Below are 24,763 nucleotides of genomic sequence, written 5' to 3'. Positions count from 1 at the left end.
TATTGGGGCAAGTGGTGTTAGCGAGCACCTATGAAGACCGCCACGCGCACACGAGGGGGTGTGGGGTGACCAGCACCACGCCCGGCCGCCTTTGTCACACATGCAAATGCACACTTCGTATTTGCAGCCTTGACGGAGCGTTCCAGCCAACAGACACTACTCACTTGACAGGCGGCCTTGTGTTTAACACACACTTCCCGTGGGTATAGCATACAGTACGCGCTGTTTTCGTGCGCGTGAGAGATTACTCGCGCACACGTGTACCTGTGTTTACACGGTTATATGCGAGGCTACAGATAGCACGACAACAACAACAACAAACTCACCGCTTCACGCTCACCATCACCTCACGCTCGCTCGCTCACACTCAGGTATTTATGATGAAACACCTGCGTTCGACCGTTTGCTATAATTGCTACCTACAATTCCATAGCAACACGCGGATCCAGTAACGTGGTGTTTGGGGCAGCAGCGCTTCATTGCGCGCAGCAACAACCTCCTTTGTCTATATGCGCGTCTCTCTCTCTCTGTCGTTCTCAATAAATAAGCCTCACTCGCTCTCTCGCGACACTGTTATAATTAACACGCCGAGCGCGTTTGTGTGTGTGGGGCGGGAGGGGAGATGCGAACCGCAGTGTTGTCTTCGTGAATATTTTGAACGAACGAACGGACAATCGAGCAAGAGTTTAAAACCCCAGAACCCCAAAGACAGTGTCCATGCGAATGAAATTTAACGATGAGTGAATTCGGCGCACAAATATTACGCGCTCCTAGTAGAGCGCTTCGCACTCGCGCACTCACGCAGCCACACTCACACTCACGCAGCCACACTCACACTCAGGCATTCACACTCACACGCCCGCGTGAAAGAACGCCGTTATATCGTTTACACGTCTTAGATTCGTTCGCTTCTGTGTTTTGAGCCGCGAGGACAATTTCCTCTGTTAACTACGGAGCGAAAAGTGCGAATGTTCAGGTCACTTGGACTTTACAACAACAACAAAACCGACCGTAGCAAAACAAAGAAAAGTGGGTGGGAGCGAGGGGAGGGGTGAGGGGGGCAAGACGTCTCTTGCTTTAGCAATAACATTGGCCATCATCGAGGGGAGTGAGCGAGCGAGCGTGCGTGCCGGTGAGCGCATGCGCTTGCGTGGCACCACCGGAGTGTGCGTGAAACCCACAGTGATTGTGCCACCTCACGACGGCGCAACCACCCACCCACCCACTCAGCAACCCACCCACCCAGCAACCAATCCCCACCCAGAAACCCTCCCTCCCCTCCCACCCACCCACCATCCCACCCCCACCGTTTCGTTTCCCCCATCTCAAACCCCACCTGCCAAGTGAGACCCATCGCACTCCGACATGACAACGGGGCGAAGCGAGGCGCGGTTGTGAGCGGCGCTCCTCTGGTCTGCGAGAGCTGAAACCGCAGTCGGAGAGGCGAGGTCGAGGCGAAGGAAACTATTCAAACAACGCGAACAAAACACAACGCGTCTGCTGGGGTTGGCGGGCCAGGACGAGTAGGGAAGAAAGGGGGAAGGGGGGGGGGGACGCGTTCCGCCGCACGGACAGAGGGCGACACACGCGTTCTCTGCATCGCGTCTGCTGCTGCGGCTGCGGGGGCACGGATCGAGGCGATCGCCCCGTCGCCGAACGACCCCGCGTGAGCCATGATGAACGCGTACGGCGCTCCCTATGTGTACGTGCCCGCGGCGGCCAGCGGCTCGCACCATCACCACCACGGCCACCACCACGGCCACCACCACCACCAGCAGCAGCAGCAACAGCAGCACGGCCACCCGACGCACGGCGGAGGGCAGCATCCGCAGCAGCAGCAGCAGCCTCCGTCGGGCTCGGCACCGCGCCCGCCCCTGCAGCGTACACCCAAGTGCGCTCGGTGCCGCAACCACGGCGTCCTGTCGTGGCTGAAAGGTCACAAGCGCTACTGCCGCTTCAAGGACTGCGCGTGCGACAAATGCATCCTCATCGTGGAGCGTCAGCGAGTGATGGCGGCGCAGGTTGCGCTCAGACGGCAGCAGGCGAGCGAGAGTCCTAGCCGTCTCTTGCCCGAGGGTGGTTACCGTCCCATTGCGGGCGAACTCTTCGCCGCAATTGGCGTCGGAGCTTCTCAGACGGCTCAGCAGCAGCAGCAGCAGCCTCCTGGTGCTGGTGGTGTTGGCGGCACGGGAGGAGCGGGTGGAGGTGATCATAACTCCGAAGGGAGCGCGGAGGAGAGAGACTCGAAGAGCGACGTGGAGTGCGGAGGGGAGAGGGCAGGTGAGTCGAGTGAGTCGAGTGAGCGAGCAGTTGTTTCAACCAACGTTTCGATACCTGCACCATCGTAGCCGATGCTCAAGCAGCAGCAATTGTTTGACGGGTATGACTATGCCGACGTGACTCGAAAGGGGGTGACATTTGCCCAGAGTTTTACCTACTTAGAACAAACGCATATGTGTAACATTGCACTGTTCGTCTGGAAGTTTAATTGGCTAATGCATTAAAATGACACTTTACAGTTGTATTTATTTTCGCAAATTTAAATTTCTGCCGTTTCAGGTTTATGAGAGGGGAGGGAGGGGGAATGATGCATATGGAGATGCGGCCTCTTACGGAGATGCGCTGGATGTGTTCACCAATCATCAGGCGCATGCAGCGTGTAACGACCTAAATTATTTTATATTCGAGCGGAGATTGCTTAAAAACAGAGGGGCGAACCGCGGACTACATTTTGAGAATGTCCATGAACGAGCGTTTATACAACGACTACATTCCACGCTCCTGCCCTCGTTAATCAATCACTTCGCTGAGCGTTTATAAGCAAAACTCCGTTTTGTCTCCACACGTAAATAAAGAGTTTCTATTTGTTTGATCGTTTCACTTATTTCTTTGAGTCCATCAATCGGCTTTCCAGGCCAATATTACGAAGCCGCATTTGTTTACACAAGCGGGCGAGCTCTAAACTCGTTTCGACCTTCGAGGTCTGCTCGTCGTTGTATATGACACACAAACGCTGCTGCTACATTGGCACGAACTTACTGGCAAGAAATTGTTAGTTTTTTAGCGCCCCATCAAATAATCGTTGAGTCGTTACGCGATGCACAACGCCCAGTGTTTGGTAAACGTGACAGACTGGCACGTCGGTAGCGGCGTGTCGACTAGGGGTGTCGTTGGGGGGGGGTAGAGAGGTCAGAATCCTTGATCACAGTAAGCTCGTCATATGTGTGTGGAGTGGGATTCATGACCGACATCATCATCATCAGCAGCAGCAGAATTATGCGCGTGTTTTGCACAACATTGTACAGACTCTCCAGCATGCCGATGATGATTGTGAATGGTGTTGTGAGTATTCATTGCTGAGTCAGCGGTTTGGATATGTGGTATGGACAGTATATAATGTATACTGTAGCTGTGTGGATGTAGCAATCAATCGTGGTGGCGCTGCGCTTAGATCATCAACGAATGTCTATGTGTGTCTGATAGACGGTGTGAGTACCCTCTATATATATGCATGCATATATCTATTTGTGATCTGTACATATCTGAGATGGGTATACTGAAACGGTGTAATGGAATTGTTATATGTATTTTGAGGTGTATATTTGAAGTAACGTATCTTAGATGCGTGTGTATTGTTGTGTGTATCTAAAATGTGTGTTTATATTGAATCGAGCAGCGTTGTACGCATTTGAGATGGGATGTAGATTTGTGTGATGTGTACTTGCATTTCGAACTTAAGTATGTTTAGTGTCAATATCTTAGTAACTGGCATTAATGTACGTATCTATAAAGCTATAGGAAGTATTCAACATTATATATCTTATATGATGAAGTATCGGAGATACATATATATATGACTATTTGTATTATCAGTTGTGCATATGTGTATTAAGGGAGTATATAATGCATGCGAGATGTATTTATGAATGTGTCTTGGTATTAATATGTGTATGAATGAAAGACATACGCGTACACATGCATATGAGGGTACGGTATAGTATATTTGATTATCACACCCAAGTGACATCCATACATACAGAGACTTTGCGTATAGCCGTTAACAGACTGTTGGGGCGAGTGCGGTTAGAGACTCAGCACACGAAGTGGCCAGCACCACGCCCGGCCGCCTTTGTCTCCCCAGTGCCGATGATTTACACACCGCACCATGTACTCATTTAAGGCTGAGTCGACCTATCGGAGGCCCACGACCCGGTGTTAGTCAGCTTCGTAGCGCAGCGCGCTAATCACGACTCCACCGCTCCCCGCCCATATCGCACATACACCCAAATAAATATTATTAAATAAATATTATGAAAAAAATAACAATTTACATGTATAAAGCGCCATTAAACAATCGTTGTTATTATTATGAAACACAAGTATTGTGTTGATGAATTCCAATACATACGTTGTGTTCATACTATACGCACTGGTAAGTAGATGAAATCACTGATGACGTGTGGATACATCATAGACGTATACACGTACGGTGACATTACCATCATCATCACCATCATCGTGTCATGTTCTAACCACTGCTGAATGAACGCCTTCCCCAAGATGTCGTCACCTCTCGCAACACTACTTTGCTAAACGCACTATAATCCCGAGACTAGTTTAACGGAAACTAATAGTTTATTCAAAATTCCAGTTTATTAATCATCCCAAACATGTGTGTGTATATAGATATATGTTCCAAACCGCACTCCGATTAACACAACACCACATACATTAACAGTGCGTCAGCATACACCACGGCTAATGAAGCCAACCGTGTCATAAAACGCGCATGTATCAACGTTGACACTATGCAATATTACACACTCTGTTGCAGTGCTCATGCCCATTGCGTAAGTACACACGTGTACGCTGTGTAGCGTCGGTGGACGGGCATGAGTGGAGAAGCATTGTGTCAGGCGTCTATCATCACTTCTACAGGAGATGTTTCTTTTACACTCTGCCATAGGACATGTATCTGTGTTTTGCGTGCAGGATTTATATATGTTTGTATAGGCCATAATTCTAGATTTGAAGCTTTCGTGACTGCAATGATTCATATTCTCAGGTTTTTTCGGTAAAGTCACGTAGGTAAAAACATTAAAATTAATGAAAGTAAAATAAAACAAAACAAAAATAAAATTCACGACGTTTCGGAGGCAACACAAGTCTCCGTCATGACGTTTCGGAGGCAACACAAGTCTCCGTCATGACGTTTCGGAGGCAACACAAGTCTCCGTCATGACGGAGACTTGTGTTGCCTCCGAAACGTCGTGAATTTTATTTTTGTTTTGTTTTATTTTACTTTCATTAATTTTAATGTTTTTACCTACGTGACTTGTATAGGCCATGTTTGTGCCCTTCGTGTAGGTTGCGAATGCATTCGCTGTACAAATCTCTGTGTACACACTTTGCATTTGGTATATCTTGGTTTTCATACTTGTATGCACAATTAGATATCATGTGTATGTTGACTTTATGTAGATTGCATGTACACTTCATATAGACTGTGTATCCACAGTTTATATAGAATCTGTATGCACATTTAATAGACTGTATGTACACACACATATATATTGTGCAAGTAGAGTATTTACAGCGTATATATATTATTTAGACGGTGTATGCAGTTTTTCAGAGTAAATTAACACTTTATGTAGACTGCATGTGCAATACATTCAGACTGTGTGCACGGCATGACGAGTTGTGATCGACACAATCCAACTGCGCTGGGAACTATACCCAGAGCGCGGGCTGAACACAATTTCTCGGCCACGTGCACCTTTTTGTTGTTGTTGTTGTTGCTGTGGTTTATTTTTTAGCAACTGAACCCGGTGAACATCGCATGAGCCAACAAAAAAAAACGCCAAAAAACATCGCCGGATTTGGTGACATAATTGCGACACGGGAGTCACACACACACACACACCACTGTACATTGTGCGTCGCGGAGAATAATTTCTCAATGTGAGCCCGAGGACACGTGGGGATAAACTCGGGTTAAACGCGCAACGATAAAAGCTCCATCGATCATCCCCATGGGTCACACAAATACACGCGCGTCAGCAGCATACGGCAGCCGCAGCAGCAGCAGCTGCAGTCGCCAACGCGTTAATTCCCCGATACACTCCTCGCCCGCTCAGGTGCGAAATTTTAGCTGCGGCCAAATAATGATGAGACGCACTGGACTTGCAATTCATAAGTCGCCGGTTCGAATCTACCTACAGTTCGACAATCAACCCAGCCCCCCCCCCCCCTATCACGCTCCCCCCACTGCCCCCACTCCACCAAACCACTCTCCATCCAGCAGTTCAAATGTGTATAGGTTCATGGGCAGGTCGCTAGCTGCGCGGTAAATTGTGGGCACACCCACTGTTTGTTTTCAAAGATGTATTTGTGGAGGAGGGGGGGGGGCGGTCTATCTATCTCTTCTCCCAGCAGTAGCGTGTCAAGCAATTGCAGGACCGCACCTTTGCATCCACATGTCACATAACGTGTGTGTGTGTGTTTTTATACAAATCCTCTAACGCGTCTTTATTTTTTTTTGTTGGACATGCAAAACAATATAGATCGTGGCAATACTGTATACTTCTTGGAATTGCGCGTGTGTGTGTTTACATCGATGGTAATGATGTTCTTTATTTACACTCAGGAAAGCCTCGCTGAGTCTCTATTGGGATGTTTGGGATTGTTTGGCCAATACCGTTAACGAGTGTTTGGCACTTTGACATTTTGGAGTCGGGACAAAATCCCATTTAAAGACGCAGCCTGTGTATTCATCCCCTGATCCCTTCCGTTTCATCCAGATTTTGTTTGTGGTGATGCCGCTTTAAATAAAATATACATTTAGTTACGATCCTGATGGGACTTCATAAAATTCCAGTATGTGGATTCTCCTTTTGGAGTTGTTGCATGGCAGATATCTTATTATATTTCTTTTGGCTAAATAATCTGCCGATAACATTTCATGCGACACTTTACAAACAATTTTTTTTTAGGAATTCGTTTCAAAGTAATGGTAACTTGAAACTTTCCTTTACGATTAAAACGAATTTTTTTTCCAGAATTAATGGAATTTCCAACTACCATCATCATTATCCATGACAAATCTACTGCTGGATGAAGGCCCATCCACAGGCCGTCCCCATCTTTCACGAGCTTTGACTGCCACTCTTTATTTTTCTTCACCATTGATCATTATCTGTGGTCAGCGATGTGTCCTACTCAGTGGCCACTTTAGTTTCCTTCACCCTCAGAGTCATGTCTTTAACCTGCGCTTGTTCTCAAATCCGCATGCCTCCTCCTCTCTTTCTCTCTCGACGTAATTCCAAGCACGCATCTTTCCCACGCTTCATTTGCGCACCGTTCATCACGTGCGTCCGTACATTCACAATCTAAACCCACTCTTTGAGACGTCACATTGTAAAAAGTTGTCTCTTTCTCTCGAAATTCATAAGCTCCTGATAATTTCATTTCTCCTCGTCTCTGCTCTGAAGTAGAATCACGGTCTGAAACGTCTGCCTATTGTGCATACATTCGATTACGAGTGAGTGTATTAATGTCCACAGTGGCCAATTACATTTTGAGCACTCTGTAAAGATAACGTAGGTTCCTGTTGCTTTAAAATGGAATAGTGTACCGTAGTAATGGGCAATGAATGTGTGTGTTATGTACACATTACTATATTAACACAGACTCCATATATGAACACTGCCAGTCACGATATCATTACTTGTGAATATTAAAATATCGGATAAGCAGAGGTAGACCATGACTGGTAACCCAATACAATGAGAAAAAAAACATTATTTATTATCCAAGGATATGATCATTTTCTTAAATATTTGGAACGTTCGTTAGTTTAATTAGACATCATCATGGTCCACATTAGACCGTCACCCAGAGCAATGGTAATGCACGTGACTCTCTAAGCATTAGTGGCCAAAATTAACAAAACATGTTTAGAGTAATTACACATAAAAAATATATCGTAAACAAATTAGATAGTGTGGCAGTCTATGAATATCTATCATCAAGCCACACCGCACACGGGTATCGAGTCGCGTGTGTGAGAATGATTTTGTTTTCGATTCGTAAATGTTGTATGTAATTGGGTTTCATGTGACCTTCCCCCCCCCGCCCCGAGGCCGCTGGCATTCAACGATGTTACGTTTAAAATAATCGAATCTTGAGGCGAATCGCAAGCCTGCGTCGGGACAGGGGGTGAATAGTGGCAGCCGTCGAGTAACCCGTGTGTCTCTCTGCGTGTGTGTCTGTACGCGCATCGTCAGGATAAATACATAGCCCGCGGATATATTCGGCAATTTGCGTACGGTGGGTGGGGTAAAGTGTGGGTGCTCCCACCTTTTTCCAAGACGTATGTCCGGCGTGGAAGAGTAGGCCAAATACCATTTAGAGTTGGCTCTCTGGAGCTCCCTCGAGCGGAGGCCCTGGCAGCAGCAGCGGCGCGTTAGCGAGCCAATTGAACGGCTACGCCTTTATCATTTTAAAGTCACAATATTGATGATAATTTAACAAACTCTTTATACGTCAATCGTCGCGCTTTACAAGGACCAATTCCTCGAACAACAGTCGCTCACCCTCCTAACAAATCTGATCCCAAATATTTTTTTGCATTTCCTTTCGCTCGCTCGATATGTTTGTTTTCTTATTCAAGGAGTTGCACCGCGCGTGTTGTTGGGCATGATGTCTGACGTTTCGCTTCGCGTGCCGGAAACCTCTTCCTTAAAGAAGCTCTCAGCACGTGGCATGATGTCCGACGTTTCGCTCCGCGTGCCCATGGGGGAGCTTATGACGCGAGCTCCTGAAGAAAACTCCCGGCACGTGACATGATGTCCGACGTTTCGCCCCGCGTGCCGGGAGCTTCAGAGTTCAGTTCTTTGAGAAAGCTCCCGGCACGGCACGTCGGACATCGTGCCGGGCAACACGCGGTATAACCGGCGGGGTGTGGGGAATTGGAGAGCCGTGGACGCAGCCACCACCCGTGAACGCCAAGGGCAGCTGCGTGCCGTTCACTGGACGCGGTGAGACCCGCGTTGTAAGACGGAGGCCAATTAGGCGCTGCGGTGCTGATGTTATTTTTAAAATCTGCCGCGTCGGCGTTTATTAATAGTTTGCGTAGAGTAAGGGGGAAAAAAAAGGAGCAACCCCCTCAACGTGAATTGTATAAGGATTTAAGAATAGGTTTTTCCCTTATTTCTGGCAACAAAACAGGTGTTAAGATGTTCAAACACCAAACTGAAACCTTTTGCAAGGAATCATGGATACTTGTGGTGAAAATAAACAAAAAACATGCTCTGACAATATATGCATTGTCTTTGAAACTGATTGGTCCACACCAGAGACAGCTTTCTTGAGAGCCTAGTCTCAAACGGTGTTAGACCAGAGGACGCCAAAAGGCGAACAGCACAAAGACAATGCCACTATCAGGGCATTGAGAGCTCGGGGTGAGCAGCAAAGGAGGTCCCATGATGTATAAGGATTATCACGAATTGGTTAGTTCTCGAATGTTGTGACCAACCACCAAGCGGGCTTGCCAGGTGTTGTAGGCGCGGGGCTTCGGTAGATGGCAGTGCTGATTGTCCACCCCACCCCCCTCCTCCTCCCACCATACTCGTGTCCAGCAGCGCCGTGCTGGTCATCTCTCCGGAATTCCGCGGTTTTGCCTCCTCCCACACGAAGCCGAACTCTCGCCGATAATGGAAGTGGTCAAACATCGAAAAATGTTGCGTCTCGAGACTCAGCGAGGCCCTTTCCAGTGTAAATAATTTGGCGTTGCTCAATTGAAATTGCGTATACTGCAACGCAATTAAACTATACAACTAAATTATTTTTTTATTTTATGATACCAGGTAAGGCCCCCTAAGCTATACAGCTCTTTTTCAGAAGCGACCAAGCCATCACAAACGATAGTCCAATAAATTGGCTAATCACGTGGACATTTATAGCAGAAAAATACTCGAAACGCGCGTTGATTCTAAATGGAGGGAGAAACCGGAGAACAAAAATCCACGCCACCACGGAGAGAGAGAGAGAGCCATGCAAACTCCAGATATACAAGCGTCAGGGTGAGGATTGAACCCGCGACCTCCTGTTTACCAGGCGAGAGAGTCAACATCTCGCCACCTCGGCGCCAATTGCATCGATAGTCGAGCTGCTGCTGGATACGGGCCTCACCACACCGTGCCGATCGTGGGGAATTATTTGACCAAACCTCACCGCGCCTGGCGAGTGGTGGGTTGGTTTAGACGGGGAGCCATAGACGCCGGTACATACAGTACTGCACAACAATACAGTGCGCTTCACTGCCCTCTCTGGATAGCGCAGCTCGTACAGTACAATCCCTTAGGCACTGGTGCATGAGGGCGTTCGGGTGTTGGAGGAGGTTATTTGACCATACTTCACCACGCTGGTTAGTGCCGGTTGGTGAAGTGTGTTTGGTGGTGGTGGAGTGCCAGGGCCCCGTTCACCATTTATACCACTCGCCACAGACATTAACCGTGAATGGGGAATCGAGCTCATACGTAGCTCTGAGCACGAACCGCTCAGCTCCATATGCAATGATTGACGTTGGCAAATTGTCTCCGGATGATAAACCCAAAAACACACGCAAGCGCGAGTTACCATCCGTGTGTGTCCGTGTGTATCCGTGTGTATCGGTGTGTATCCGTGTGTGTCCGAGTGTATCCGTGTGCGTGCGTGTGTATCCGTATGCGTGCGTGTGTGTGCGTGTGTGTGTGCGATGCGATGTGGGGAGCGGTGGTGTTGCGGTTAGCGCGCTGAGCTGCGAACTCGGTGACCCGGGTTCGATTCCCACTCACGGCCAACGCACAGTGATGATTATCTGAACCGGTTCAGGGCCTCCCGCTAGATCGACTCAGCCTCAAACGAGTACCTGGTGCGGTGTGTAAATGTCGCCGCTGGGGATACAAAGGCGGTCGCGCGTGGTGCTGGCCACCCACCCCCTCGCGTAGCGTTCCGGCCTTCATAGGTGCTCGCTAACAGCACTTGCCCCGAGCCTATACTGGGGATCTTTGTCTTTGCTGTGATGTCCACCGCGGGTAGGGCCGGTGTTGTGGGTAAGATTTCGTCAACTATAAATGAGAGTGATTGATTTAGAAAACAATAGCGGTCATTTACAGCCCTTCGTCAATCCGCTGCTGGATGAATGAGCTTCTAGCGGAGGTTTTTGGACGATACTTCACCACGCTGGTTCGGTCGTGCGGCTTGGTGAAGTGTGGTGCCACTTGCCGTGGTCAGGAACGCAACTGGCTTTCCGTAACGCAACGCACTCACCATTGCGCCACTGCTCCCCCAATTTGATTTCATATTAATCTACGTTCATTGTCAACTCGTCCGGGAAGTGACATTTTCCCCGTTGTTTAAATTAACAATTTAATTCACAATTAAAACGACAACGACAACAGCGGCAATGTAAACGCAATGCTATTGTTTTTTTCTTGCATGGCGAATCAACAGCCATGCCCCACCCCCCACCCCCTGAGTCGACCTGTGAAGGATGCCCAGGAGGACCGGTTCAGATAATCATCACTGTGCCGTTGCCCGTGAGTGGGAATCGACCTCGGCTCGCCGTGACTCGTAGCCGCAGCGCACTAACCCGCTATCCGATGACACAACAACAACAGCAGCAGCAGCAGCAGCAGACGTCCATTCGCCACTAAGTGGCGGCCACGTGAAGTGTCGACGGCTCGCCTGCTGACAAAGGCGGGTCACACGGGACAGAGCCCGCCGGCAGGTGCCACGGCTTTGACTGACCGAGATGACCGGGGGCCCGACGTCACAGCCCAACGATTCGGCGTCTTGTAATGCGCGCCAAGGGCGACGCCTCGCGCGACGCGCGGATGGAAATGATTCGTCGCGTTATAACCCCCCCCCCCCCTCCGCAACTCGCCAGCACTCAAATTAGTGTTCACATGGCCCCGGGGGAACAATCACCGCCGGCTTGCTTCGGAGTAACTTAGCGAGAACCCCATCCACCCACCCCCACCACTCTGATTGAAATCCTTCCGTCGCTCAAGTGTGGGCGAGGTTTATAAGAACTCAATAAAGGGAGAAGAGAGACGAGGGAGGGGGGTGGGTAAGTGGAGGGGGGGGGAAGGTTTCCACCCTTGAGTTGTAAAAAAAAATCAACACAACGGCCAAGTGAGGGCGATTTCACGGATAAGCGAGCTCCAATTGCCTTCAAACGAGACCCAAATGCCGTTTGCATTGAGCCTCGCAGCTTTTGTTTGGAGGGGAACGCGAAGGGACTTTGCGAGTAAGAAACCCCCGGGGCAAGTTTCTCCAGAGAGGTATGGGGAGGAGGAGGAGGAGGGGGGGTTGCTCAATCCCCCCACAGCCCCCCCCCCACTCCTCGACACGTTAAACCCAAGATACACCGTCTACAAAATATGGTCGCAAGAGCGACCCGTTAATCAACCACGATTAGCAGCACTAACAGCACCAGCGCCATCACTATCATCATCATCAGCAGCAGCAGCAGCACAAATAGTAACAACACTGTCACCATCATCATCTTCAGCAGCAGCACAAATAGTAACAACACTGTCACCATCATCATCTTCAGCAGCAGCACAAATAGTAACAACACTATCACCATCATCATCATCATCAGCAGCACAAATAGTAACAACACTATCACCATCATCATCATCATCTTCAGCAGCAGCACAAATAGTAACAACACTATCACCATCATCATCATCAGCAGCAGCAGCAGCACAAATAGTAACAACACTATCACCATCATCATCATCAGCAGCAGCAGCAGCACAAATAGTAACAACACTGTCACCATCATCATCTTCAGCAGCAGCACAAATAGTAACAACACTATCACCATCATCATCATCAGCAGCAGCAGCAGCACAAATAGTAACAACACTATCACCATCATCAGCAGCACTGACAGCAGCAACATCAGCGCATTCTGCAGCAATACAAAAACAACAGACAGCAGTTGCCACTGGCATCAGCACGGGTGCGTTACCACATCACCAGCAGCAGTAGCACCACTGCCATCATCACCAGCAGCTGGGATAACCCTGCTGAAGACCCACCCGACCTTCTAATTTATTCCGGTCAACATCAAGAAATGTTGGTACAATCGTTGTTTTACGGTCATGTTACAGGGTTACGTGGGCAGCAATGGAAGTGGGAGGGTGGGGAGGGGAGGAAGGGAGACAGGGAGGGAGGGATGGAGGGATTGACACTTCACATAAGTCTCATCGCCACGGTTAAAGTTGTGTCGCCAGGTCACCAGTGGGCCACCCGAGACTGTCATTATTACTCCGGCGACTACAACTACATTTTTGGGTTTTCTCACCCAGCGGCTCGGCTCGGCGGGAGACACTCGGACACCCGACACCGCATGGTGTGACCGCAAGCCCCGCATTTGCCGACGTCGCCTCTCGCCACAGCGCCCTGGAGCCGAGTGCCCGCGTCGAGATTAGGGGTCGCGCCAGCAGACACGGCGACAAGAAAGGGGAAATTAATTGAGACGTGAACTCGGCCCCAAGGGTTTTTGCCGCGCGACGGCAGACGGAGAGGGAGGGAGGGTGGGTGGGTGGGTGGTGGGGAAGACGCAATCTGCGAGCTGCCCAGGAATGGAATTCGTGAAGCCGTGGGGTTGTTCGGAATGTGCGTTGGTCTCAGGCGCGCGACGGGGGACGCAGTGACTGCTGAGTGTCGTGGGGGTCCGGACCCCCCCCACGTCCCGCTCCTCCACCCCCCTATCGCCCCCCCCCCTTCACCACAACAGTTGTATGAATGTTGGACTTCTTTCGCAACGTGCGCACGGTAGCCGTGTGAGTGTATGTTTGAGTCTGCGTTCTTCTTCCGTCAACAAGGTGATGTTGATACAGAGTATGGTCAAAACGGAAACGTTCAATCCGTGGTAGAACACAGAAGTTGGCTCAGTACGGAGTCCCGGATCCCATCGTTGATGTAATCGATACCACCGGGATCCACTCACGAGTCGGGCACCCAACTCATAAAGCGTAGCTGTGACCCTGGTGTGCGCGCACACACACACACACAATGACCGCACACACACAATTGCCAAGGGGTGCACGCCAAAAACCTTGTCGGAAATACCAGCACCACCAACACTAGCACCAACAGCAACAGCAGCTGATATTCGCCACTAAGTGGCGGTGACGTCTCCACCGCATTTGTGCCAGGTCAGTTGCACTCCGAGGCCACATGAAGTGTCGAAGGCTCGCTATAAAGGAGGTCACCGAACAGATCCAGGTGCCATGGGTTGACTAACCGAAATAACTGGCAGATGCACCACCTGTACCCCCCCCTCCCCTACTGTGCTAACTTGCTTTATTTTATCCGCCCGGCGGTCCGCTCGTTGTTGTAAACGTCGCTCCCCTGCCCTCCGCTGTAGTTGGAGAGCGACTGCCTCCAACTGTCCAGTAGCGTCTTTCACGAGCTTTCGCCAGAGGCCATTCTTGCCACCGCTGATACCAGTCTTCGACAAGTCCACTCCGCTTCACATCCTTCTGCACCGCATCAGTCCATTTCTTCTCCAGTCAGTGCCACTCCCGTCTAACCCCGTCTATCCGGCCAAACAGAAGCTGCTTGGGCATGCGATGGCTGGGCATGCGGGCTAGATAAGTCAACGCATCCTCGCCTGCTGTAGGAGCTCACCAATGGTACTGTTCAGATTTTTCAAGGGTTTTTGAGCTCATCACACAATGCATCCTGGTTAAATCCAGAATTAATCGTAGTAGGCAAGCCAGCCTAAGTGTTTAAAACCGGCGCAGATATTCCTTCAGAGGGGGGTACACTTTCGCAAGCATAGAGAAGGAAGGGCATAACTGTAGCAAATAACACCAGGAGGTTTTATACGGAGCGACCGGCCTGGTAGCTTTCACACACAGCATCACGCAGCTAGCTGACGAAAATAATACCGCTCGGCTAATTCTGAATGAGATCTCTGCTGCCAAAGCAGAACTAGTCATAAGCACACTGCCCAGTTATGGGAACTTCATTCTCTCCGCAACTGCCCCCATCATTCATTGGGAGTGGAGGGGGTGGAGTGTTTGATGATATAAAATACCCAGGCAGGTGCTTTGTTTTTGTGGAGCTAATCGTAAGGCCCCACCTCTTAGCAACACGTTCTAGGTACAGCAGCAGTCTCTCCAAATCCTTCTCAGAATGAGCTGCAATTACGAGATCATCTGCATGTTTAACGTGGTTGTCCAAAAAGGATCACACCTGGGCATCGATCAGTTTCTCATTGTATCTATACCAGACGGTAATTCCACTGACACAGCTATGGAAAGTCTCTCGAATTTCGTGGTCAAAAAATTTGTTAAATAATGCAGCACCCAAAGGCCGTCCCTGTCGCACCCCAAGGTGCACTGAGAATAGCCCCGACTCTACCCGGACCTGCCCACCATCATGAAGTTCCTAGATTATTGTGAGCATGGGGTCAGGGGCCCCGAAAGCGCGAAGGATAACCCACAGCCCAGGCCTGTTGGTGGTATCATAGGCCTCGACTCACTCAGCTCCTCACCACGCTACAGGCCACAACCGTTTCTCTTCCAGCTTCTTTCCTCGCATTGCTCCACTTGGGAATTCCAATCGCGTCGTCTCTCTTCTCAAAGCCTTGCAATTGCGACCTTGCTCAAGTCGCGAAACGTCTTCATTATTTTTTATATGTCACAACTTTGATCGTGTCGTGCTGTTGCTGGACGTCTGAGGTTTTTTTTTTGTGTGTTGGTCCTTTGGGCCTTGTAGCACAGCAGCTGTTATTAATATACGACAGACATGGCCAGGGCCGGATTAAATTTGAGGGGGGCCTAAGGCTGATAGAGTGGTTTGGAGCGGGCTATTTGTATATTTAATTCAATCCCTTGACTGTTGTACTACTGCTGCTGGCACCACCACACATGGCAGATTGAAGTCAAACACCCCATGGATAAAGCTTGACTTAAAGCTTTCGTTACTGCAGGAATTCATATTCTTTGGTGAAGTCACGTAGATAGGTTAAAAAACAAACTACTACGACGTTTCGATCGCAACACAAGCGATAGTCATCAGGTGACGATCGCTTGTGTTGTGATCGAAACGTGACTTTACCGAAAGACCCAAACAATACCCCATGGATAGTTTAACACGTAGGCTTCATCAGGCGACAGACATATTTTCCACAAATGGGACTGTCGCCTGATGAAGCTAATTGTAGTTACTGGCGAAACGTCGTACTCAGATTGTAAATGTTGTGGCTTGGCTCTCCAACACACCGGTGTGCTGTACTAGTGACGAATTGGCACGTTCTGTTTACGTGACAACCCTTACTCGTTGGCTGTGTCGGGTGGTGGCGGGTTTAACAACACATTTATATATTTACGCGATCTAACCCCAGCAAAAACCTGCGTTATGGACCCCATGGATACTCTGCTTGGTTCCTTCAGTTGTGGTCTCTCTACGTGATGCCGCGTAGACTACCCTGGAGCACGCAGCACACCGCTTCAGTCTGCGCTCCTTCAACAGAAGATGAACAGAAAAACCACGCCAACGAACCTCTCTCTCTCTCTCCTAAAGCCCTCTCGTCGCGGCCAGGAGCAGACCACGACGTCGGCATTTTAGCTGCCGAACGCACAGGCTTGCCATCGCACGCAAGACCACAAGAGTGAAACGCTAACCGTCAAGCCCAAAACGAACACAGCAACTGATTTAACATTTCGACTGGTAACTGGAAGTGATAACACACGCAAAGGTCGCCCGTGTAGCCTTTAACAGGCTGTTGGGGGCAAGTGCTGAAAGCGAGTAGCAACAGCACCTATGAAGGCCGGCACTGTGGCACACGAGGGGGTGTGGGACAGCACACAACGATATACAACGGTGGCTTTAATGAGCAAAATCCGCTGCAGGAATAATCATTGGTGCTGCGGCATTGCGCATCAACTATTACGAAGCATACTCTTAGGTTTCTTCGGTAAAGTTACGTAGGTAAAAAATAAATAGAAAAAATAATAGAAATAAAATTAAAAAAATCACGACGTTTCGGAGGCAACACAAGCCTCCGTCATCAGGTGGGACCGTCACAGCTAAATTTACTGTATCAAGTGAGGAAAAATCCAAAATACCAGCCCTTAAATGACGGAGACTTGTGTTGCCTCCGAAACGTCGTGAATTATAATTTTATTTCTATTATTATTTCTGTTATATTTTTTATTATTAATTTTTATTTTTTACCTACGTGACTTTACCGAAAAAACCTAAGAGTATGAACCCTTGCAGTCATGAAAGCTTCAAATCTAGAATTATTACGAAGCAGTCTATAATTTTATTTTATTCCGTTTGAGTGGTGTGTGTGGGGTGGGGGGCGAGGGAAGTGGGGGGGGGTGGTCCCCGCACCTTCGAAAGGCACGACCGTCTCTGAAAGTTCAACGCACGTGGCTTGGCGCACGTGAATCTCGCCCCGCGCACGGTGGCGTGGCGCGCAGGGGAGGTGGAGTCCCCCCGTTCACCTTTCCACCCCCTGTGTTTTGTTGTTGTGCCGTAAATGTAAATAATTGACCTCTCTTCTCACCGCTCCACGAACCCCAGGAGGTGAAAGATGTCGCCCGATGTTTACCGACACCGCGACCTCCTGCAACGTTAACCAAAGTCAATCTCGTCTCAGCAGTACTTGCCGCCTTTCGTTCGCGTAGATTCCCAGTGCGTCCGTATATCTCGCCCAGCCTAGTCGGATCTCTCAAGCTGTGCAGGTCAGAGTCAGTTTACCACGTGGCAGGCTTTCGCGACCAATATTATTCATAATATAGGTTTTTTTGGGGGGGGAGGTTTAGATCACGTAAGTATGAATGTGTCGTAACCCTCCAGCACCCGAGACAGCCAGTAAGGTTTGTCAGTTACTACTTCAGCCCACCGGTGTGTTGGAGAGTAAATCCACAACATTTACCATTTGAGTAGTACGACGTTTCGCACGTAACAACATCCGGCATCATCGGGCGATTTGCCAGAACAGTGAAGCAATCCACTTGCTGCCGGTCTTAAACAGAGCGAGTAAGAGCAATATGATGAATCCATTGAGAGATTGAGATAAATACTAATTATTTTAACAGCTACAGGGCTTAGTGCGGCCTGGAAGCGTATTATTAAGTAATACATCTTACAACTGCATTCCTTCTAGAGGAAATGCATGCTAATTAACTGATTACTAATCTACTATATAATTACAATACCCCCCCTCCTACGCCTCTGATCTCTGCACCTGATAGGTTAAAACCAGAGAAAATTGTAGGGCTACGTTGTGGGTAACATCTATTGTTGTACTGCACTATACTTCCAATGCTCCAACAACTACGCCTCCCCGTCGTCCCCAATCCGTACATGACCATAAAGGTGAAGTATGGTCAAATAACTCGTTTAAGGCTGGTTAAGGACTGGTTCAGATAAACCCCAAATCATGTTGCCCGCGGCTGGGAATCGAACTCGCAAACACAAAGACACAGACACACACACAAAGACAACACACACACACACGAATGGAATTTCCTGTTATATATTTATAGGCCGTAGGAACCAGGGCTGTTAGCAAGCATCTATTGAGGCCAGTACCATCACACCCGGCCACAGTAGTCTCTCAGTGCTCATTTAAGGCTGAGTCGAACTAGGGGAGTTACAGCACCAAGTCAGATAGATATTCGCCGTGGTCGGAATCAAACTCAGGTCATAGGGAACGTAGCTACCGCTTCCGTCCCCCCCCCCATCATCCAAACACTCACAAAGACAACAGATAAAGATGGCCCGTATAGCCGTAAGAAGCTGTTGCGGGCAAGTGCTGTTAGCGAACACCTATGAAGGTCCACAGCAATCGAGGCGGTGAGTAGCCAGCACCACACCCAGCCACCTTTGTCTCCCCAATGCTGATGTTCTACACGCCACGCCAGCTACAGTTCCGATTTAAGGCCGAGTCGACTAATGGGGGAGGGGGGGGGGATGCCCAGGACCGATTCAGATGTCCATCACTGATGTTGGCAGTGATGTATGTGTGTGCTAACCGCTGCGCCAGCGCTCCCCAACACACAAGACAAAGGTCCCCGTATAGCCTTCACAGACACACAAATAGAAAAAAAAATCCCCCGTATAGCCTAAACATACTGTTGGGGCAAGTGCTGTTAGCGAGCACCTATGAAGGCCGGCACGGCACACGAGGGGGTGGGTGACCAACACCACGCCCAATCGCCTTTGTCTCCCTAAAAATAAATCACACTAGGTACTCATTTAGGCGGCTGAATCGACCTAGGGGGAGCCCAGGACCGGTTCAGATAATCGTCACCGGTTTTGGCCGTGAGCGGGAATCCAATCCGGGTCGCCAGGTTCGTAGCGCAGCGCGCTAACCGTTACCCCACCGCTCCCCACACACGCACACACACACACGGCCAAACAAATTGTGTCCAAGCCGTACACCGTGAAAACGACGCGTGTTTACACACTTTGGCAGGACAAGTGCCAGGAACAAAAAAAAGAATGAGGCTGAAGTTGGGTGGAGGGGTGGGGGGTATGGGTGGCGGGGTGTGAGATGGGGGAGGGAGGGAGGGGAAGTGGGTGAATAGAGAATGGAGGAGAGCGAGAGTTTGAATGAGTGAGCGAGCTCCGCTACGAACCCGGCCACCCGAGTTCAATTCCCGCTCACTACCCAACCGGTAGTGGTGAATATCTGAACCGGTGCTGGGCCTGCCCTAGGTTGACTCAGCCTTAAATGGGTACCTGGTGCAGTGTGCAAACATCAGCACTGTTGGTGATGACCACACCATCCACCAATGTGCATTTTTCGGCCTTCGTACAGGAAGGAGGTGCTCGCTAACAGCTCTTGCCCCAGCAGTTCTGTGCAGGCCAAACGGAGTGTGGGAAGGGGACCTTTGTCTTTGCTGTTGAAGGAGGGTGCTTCTGGGAAGGAACCACACACACACACGCACACACCCGGGGGAGCGGGAGGTGGGGGAGGGTGGGAGTACGCGTTTCGCAAGCGTCCATTCATGTCACAGTTTCCGTGTCAATATCAACCGCGAACTGGAACACGCGAAATCCATCACCATCGTCATCGTCCTCCGCGTCAAGAGTACACAGTGGGAGTCGCTTGTAATCCATTGTGTGTCACGACTCGCCACTTCGCATCCGGACAAAGTGCTGCTTGCTCGACCTCACTGCTCGTTACAACGTGACCCCCGTTACTACAAACACGTGTGTGCTTATAACACGTGTGCTTATAACACGTGTGTGTGCGTGTCTGCGCGCTGCACTCCGAACCCGGCAAACCGAGTTCGATTACCGCCCACGGCCAACATCAGGGACGGTTGTCTGAACCGGTGCTGGGCCTCCCCTAGGTCGACTCAGCCTCAATGAGTACCTGGTGCGGTGTGTAAAATGCATCGCCACTGGGGAGACAAAGGCGACCGTGCGTGGTGCTGGCCACCCCACCCCCTCGTGTGCCGTGCCGGCCTTCATAGGTGCTCGCGAAGAGCACTTGCCGCGAAAGTTTGTTAAGCCTATACCGGTGACCTTTATCTTTGTTGTGCGTGTGGCGTTGATATTTTTTTTCCTCCCTCACCCCCCACGTGAGTGACACAATTGCACCATGACCCGCGGTGCGCAGTGTGAGCGCGACAAGGGGGTGGGGGGGATGGTTGTCTCACTTGTTTGAGCCACGGGGCTGCTTTGCCAGGAGTTGTCTCCCCGCATTGCGATGTTCGTACGTAACGCAATTACAATTACTCGTGGATGCGTTTGCATTCGGCGGGAGGTGATGGAAAGGAGGGGGGGGGATGTGCCCGGATATACCTGCCAAACTCCCACGACGAGGCGTTGTCACTCACAACTGCGCAATTGTATCATTCCGCTTGTGCAACCAAGGAAAGCCGCACCGAGTCTCACGGCTCGCTTTCTGGAGGGTGATGTCAGTGCGCCACGGTGGTTTAGGAGATGTTAACTCCCTCGCCTGGTGTACAGGAGGTCGTGGGTTCGATCTCGACCCTGACACTTGCTGTATATTTGGAGATTGCGTGTCTCTCTCTCTCTCTGTCATCATCAACACGGTGGCTAGGAGATGTTAACTTCCTCGACTGGTGTACAGGAGGTGGTGGGTTCGATCTCGACCCTGACACCTGCTGTATATTTGGAGATTACGTCTGTCTCTCTCTCTCTGTCATCATCATCACGGTGGCTAGGAGATGTTAAATTCCTTGCCTGGTGTACAGGATGTCGTGGGTTCGATCTCGACCCTGACACCTGCTGTATATTTGGAGTTTGCGTGTCTCTCTTTCTGTGGGTCGAGTGGATTTTTCTCCGAGCCCTCCGATTTTTGCCCCCACATTGAGAATCAACGTGCGCTTAAAGTATTTGGCTGCTATACATCAGCGATCAATGCAAAGACCTAAGAGATAACAATGATAAAGTTATCATGATTAGTATCATCACGAACTTATTTCTTACGCCACGGTGATAAGGTGTTAACTTCCTCGCCTCGTATACAGGAGGTCGTGGGTTCGATCCCGACCCTGATGTCTGTTGTACATTTGGAGTTTGCATGTTCTCTGTCCCCGTGGTCGTGTGCATTTTTCACCAGCTCCTCCGGGTTTTCCCTCCCTATTTACAATTAACATCCGTTTAGATTATTTGGCTGCTATAAATTTCACGAGATAAGCCACTTCGTTTGAGCTTTATTTGTGGCCAGGTCACTTCTGAAAAAGAGCTTTATAGCTCAGTGGGCCTTACCTGGTCAAATATTGTTTTTTCTTGTTTTATATTAATATTATTTTATTATTTCCCTTCTACGTGACTTTACCGAAAGAACCAAGAATAAGAATCCCTGCAGTCACGAAAGCTTTAAATAAAAAAATATAAATAGTTTAGTTTTGTTTCTGATGTGCCTGTGGCACCAGATATTCTGAGAAACTAAGTCAGTCCTCCCGCTCACTAAGTAAAACAAAAATAGTTAGTTACTGATAGACTGGCACATGACCTGTTGCCACAGCCATTGCATACTGGATGTCGTGCGATGGGTGCAGAATTACTTTCCAGATGGCCGAGCTGAACAGACGCGGCCGAAATTCCTCCCTGGTTATAATTCACACAGTGAGAGAAAGAAAGAGAGAATAAAGAGACAATTTTCAGAGGTGGGACAAAGTCATTGTTATGCAAGTCCAAGTCGAGTCGCAAGTCATCAAATTCATGACTCGAGTCTGACTCGAGTCCAAGTCACATGACTCGAGTCCACATCTCATAGGTGGGACAAAGTCATTGTTATGCAAGTCCAAGTCGAGTCGCAAGTCATCAAATTCATGACTCGAGTCTGACTCGAGTCCAAGTCACATGACTCGAGTCCACACCTCTGACAATTTTAGACGAAGGCAACGATGAAGGCTCCTGAATCTGAACCGGAACGTTGCCAGGCAAGCAAAATGCTCGTCACAAATGAATCATAAAACCGCGCCGATCTCATCAAGGAGCACAAACCATCACGTGGATTCAGGTCATCCTCGCAGCAGCGGCTTTAGGTTTGACCATCGGACAAAGACGGTGGTCACTGCATCGCGCGCACTTTAAGATGCGCTTCTGCGGCCGTCTGGAACGCTCTCAAATCCTATATTCGGAAGCCGCTTGAGTTACGCATTTTTAAATCATCTCGATTGAAAACTCATTCATTTAGAATTGCCGTTTGTGTTTAGTTTGTTGTCCTTTGCACGCATCTCTGATTAGTGCGGTTGGCTACAATGTGGGGATATTCTAGACAGTGTGGGGGAAGCAGGAGCAGCTAGGGATCCCATCGATCTCGTTCATCGTCCGGCAGCTTCGCCATGACCTTGACCCCCCATGACCTTTACCCCGCCATGACCATAACCCAGCCACGACCCTGACGCTGCCACGTCCTTGACCCCTGCCACGACCTTGACCCACCACGACCTTGATCCCACCACGGCCTTGACCCTGTGCCGTGACCTTGCCACGATCTTGACCCCACCACGGCCTTGACCCCACCACGACCTTGACCCCGCCACGACATTGACCCCACCACGACGTTGACCCCGTGCCGTGACCTTGACCTCACCACGACCTTGACCCACCACGGCCTTGACCCCGTGCCGTGACCTTGACCCCGCCACGATCTTGACCCCTCCACGGCCTTGACCCCCACTCGTGTCGCCTCTGTGCTCTGAACCGCAGATGACTTCGACCGAAAGAGCGACGACAGCAACTCCAGCGATGGCGGGGACGAGCTGGTCTCACGGAAGAGCTCCAGGCACTCCCCCGTCCCGCTGGCTCTGCACGGGGCCGCACGCGCCCTCTCCCTGCCGTGCGCGGGCGACGGCTTCGCGTCTGCCGACGAGTCGAGCGACGTCTCGGAATCCAAGGGCCCCGGGACGCCGTCGGGGCCCAAGGAGCGGTCGGCGAGCGTCGAGACGCCCTGCATCGGGGAAGGTCGAACGGCCTCGGCGTCGATCAGCGAAACGCTCCTGCAGCATCATCATCATCAGCAGCAGCAGTTCGCGCTCGGAAGCCTGCTGGGCACGTCCGCCCCTTCCAAGACCAACCGACCCCCCATGGAGCTGCTGACCAAGATCTTCCCGGGGCACAAGCCCGCGGTGCTGGAGCTCATCCTCAAGGGCTGCGGCGGCGACCTCGTGAGCGCCATCGAGGTGCTGCTCTCCAGCCAGAGCGCGGGGACGCACGCCGCGCACGCCGCCGCGGCGGCCGCGGCCGCTGCGGCCACGGCCGCCGCCGCCGCCGCTTCCCAGCCTCACCACCACCACCACCTGCACCACCAGGTGCTCTACGACATGCGGCGCGCCAGGGACGACGCGGCGGCGGCGGCGGCGGCCGCGGCGGACGGCAAGGCCGCTTTCACGCTGCCCGGCGATCGAGCGGCCCTGGCCGGGTACCCGGCGCTCTTCTCGGGCTGGTCCATGGGCTCGGCCTTCCGAGCCCCCAGCTCCTTCCGGCTACAGCCGGCGGCGGTGGCGCGCGGCGGCGGCGGGGCCAGCGGAGGCGGCGGCCTCCTGGGAAGCGTCGGGGTCGGGGCTTCGCCCGCGCACCTTGCCGTGTCGCTCCAGCCGCCCCCCCTGCAGCAGTCGCAGCAGCAGCAGCAGCAGCAGCAGCTGCGCTATCCGCTGCCTCCGGCCGTGTTCCGCCCGGCGCTGTCGGCCGCGTCGCTGGCTCCGTTCGGCGCGTCCGGCGCGGACGTGGCGCTGTGGGGTAGCGTCAGTCTCGCCGCAGCCCAGAGCCACCACCTGCGGGGGCCCTACGCGACCGTGGGGGGGGCCCTGGGTCCGGGGGGCCCCGGCGCGCTCATGCGAGGCTACCCCTTCCTGGGGGGGGGGCAGGGCGGGGCGGCCGAGTGCCTCAGGCTGACCCTGAGGGAGCAGGACTCGCCCGACGACGCGTCGGCCGACGGGAGGCCGTCTCCGCCCAACAACGACTCCGCCGTCTTCCTGAGGTCCATGTCGCCCTCCGAGTAGGCGGCTGCTGACGACGAGGAGGTGTGGGTCGGGGGGGGAGAAGCGACGTCTCCTGCGCGTCGGCCACCAGTTAAATAGTCGGAGCGGCGATCCCCCCCTGCCCCCCCCCCCCCCGTACGCGGATGAGCGACGGGGGCGCGATTCCAGCAGCCTCTGTCCACACCCGGCATGCCACATCGAAGCATACATCTCGCAATGAGCCGTGGCTCACCGCGAGGCACGTGTGCTACCGCCTACTGAAGTCTACC

At 51.2% G+C, this 24,763-nt stretch overlaps 1 protein-coding gene across 1 annotated transcript; it reads left to right on the top strand.

Moving 5' to 3' along the window:
- Positions 1 to 1,676: 1,676 nt before the first annotated feature.
- On the top strand, positions 1,677 to 24,515 carry LOC144941049 (doublesex- and mab-3-related transcription factor 3a-like). Its single transcript, XM_078867473.1, has 4 exons — positions 1,677 to 1,706; positions 1,776 to 2,076; positions 23,224 to 23,771; positions 23,826 to 24,515. Exons 1-4 carry the CDS (start codon positions 1,677 to 1,679, stop codon positions 24,513 to 24,515), a joined length of 1,569 nt encoding a protein of 522 aa, XP_078723599.1.
- The last annotated feature ends 248 nt before the right edge of the window (positions 24,516 to 24,763 follow it).

The sequence above is a fragment of the Lampetra fluviatilis genome, chromosome 24, assembly GCF_964198595.1.
Source record: "Lampetra fluviatilis chromosome 24, kcLamFluv1.1, whole genome shotgun sequence".
NCBI lineage: Eukaryota > Metazoa > Chordata > Hyperoartia > Petromyzontiformes > Petromyzontidae > Lampetra > Lampetra fluviatilis.
This window is presented reverse-complemented; position numbering and strand designations above follow the sequence as displayed.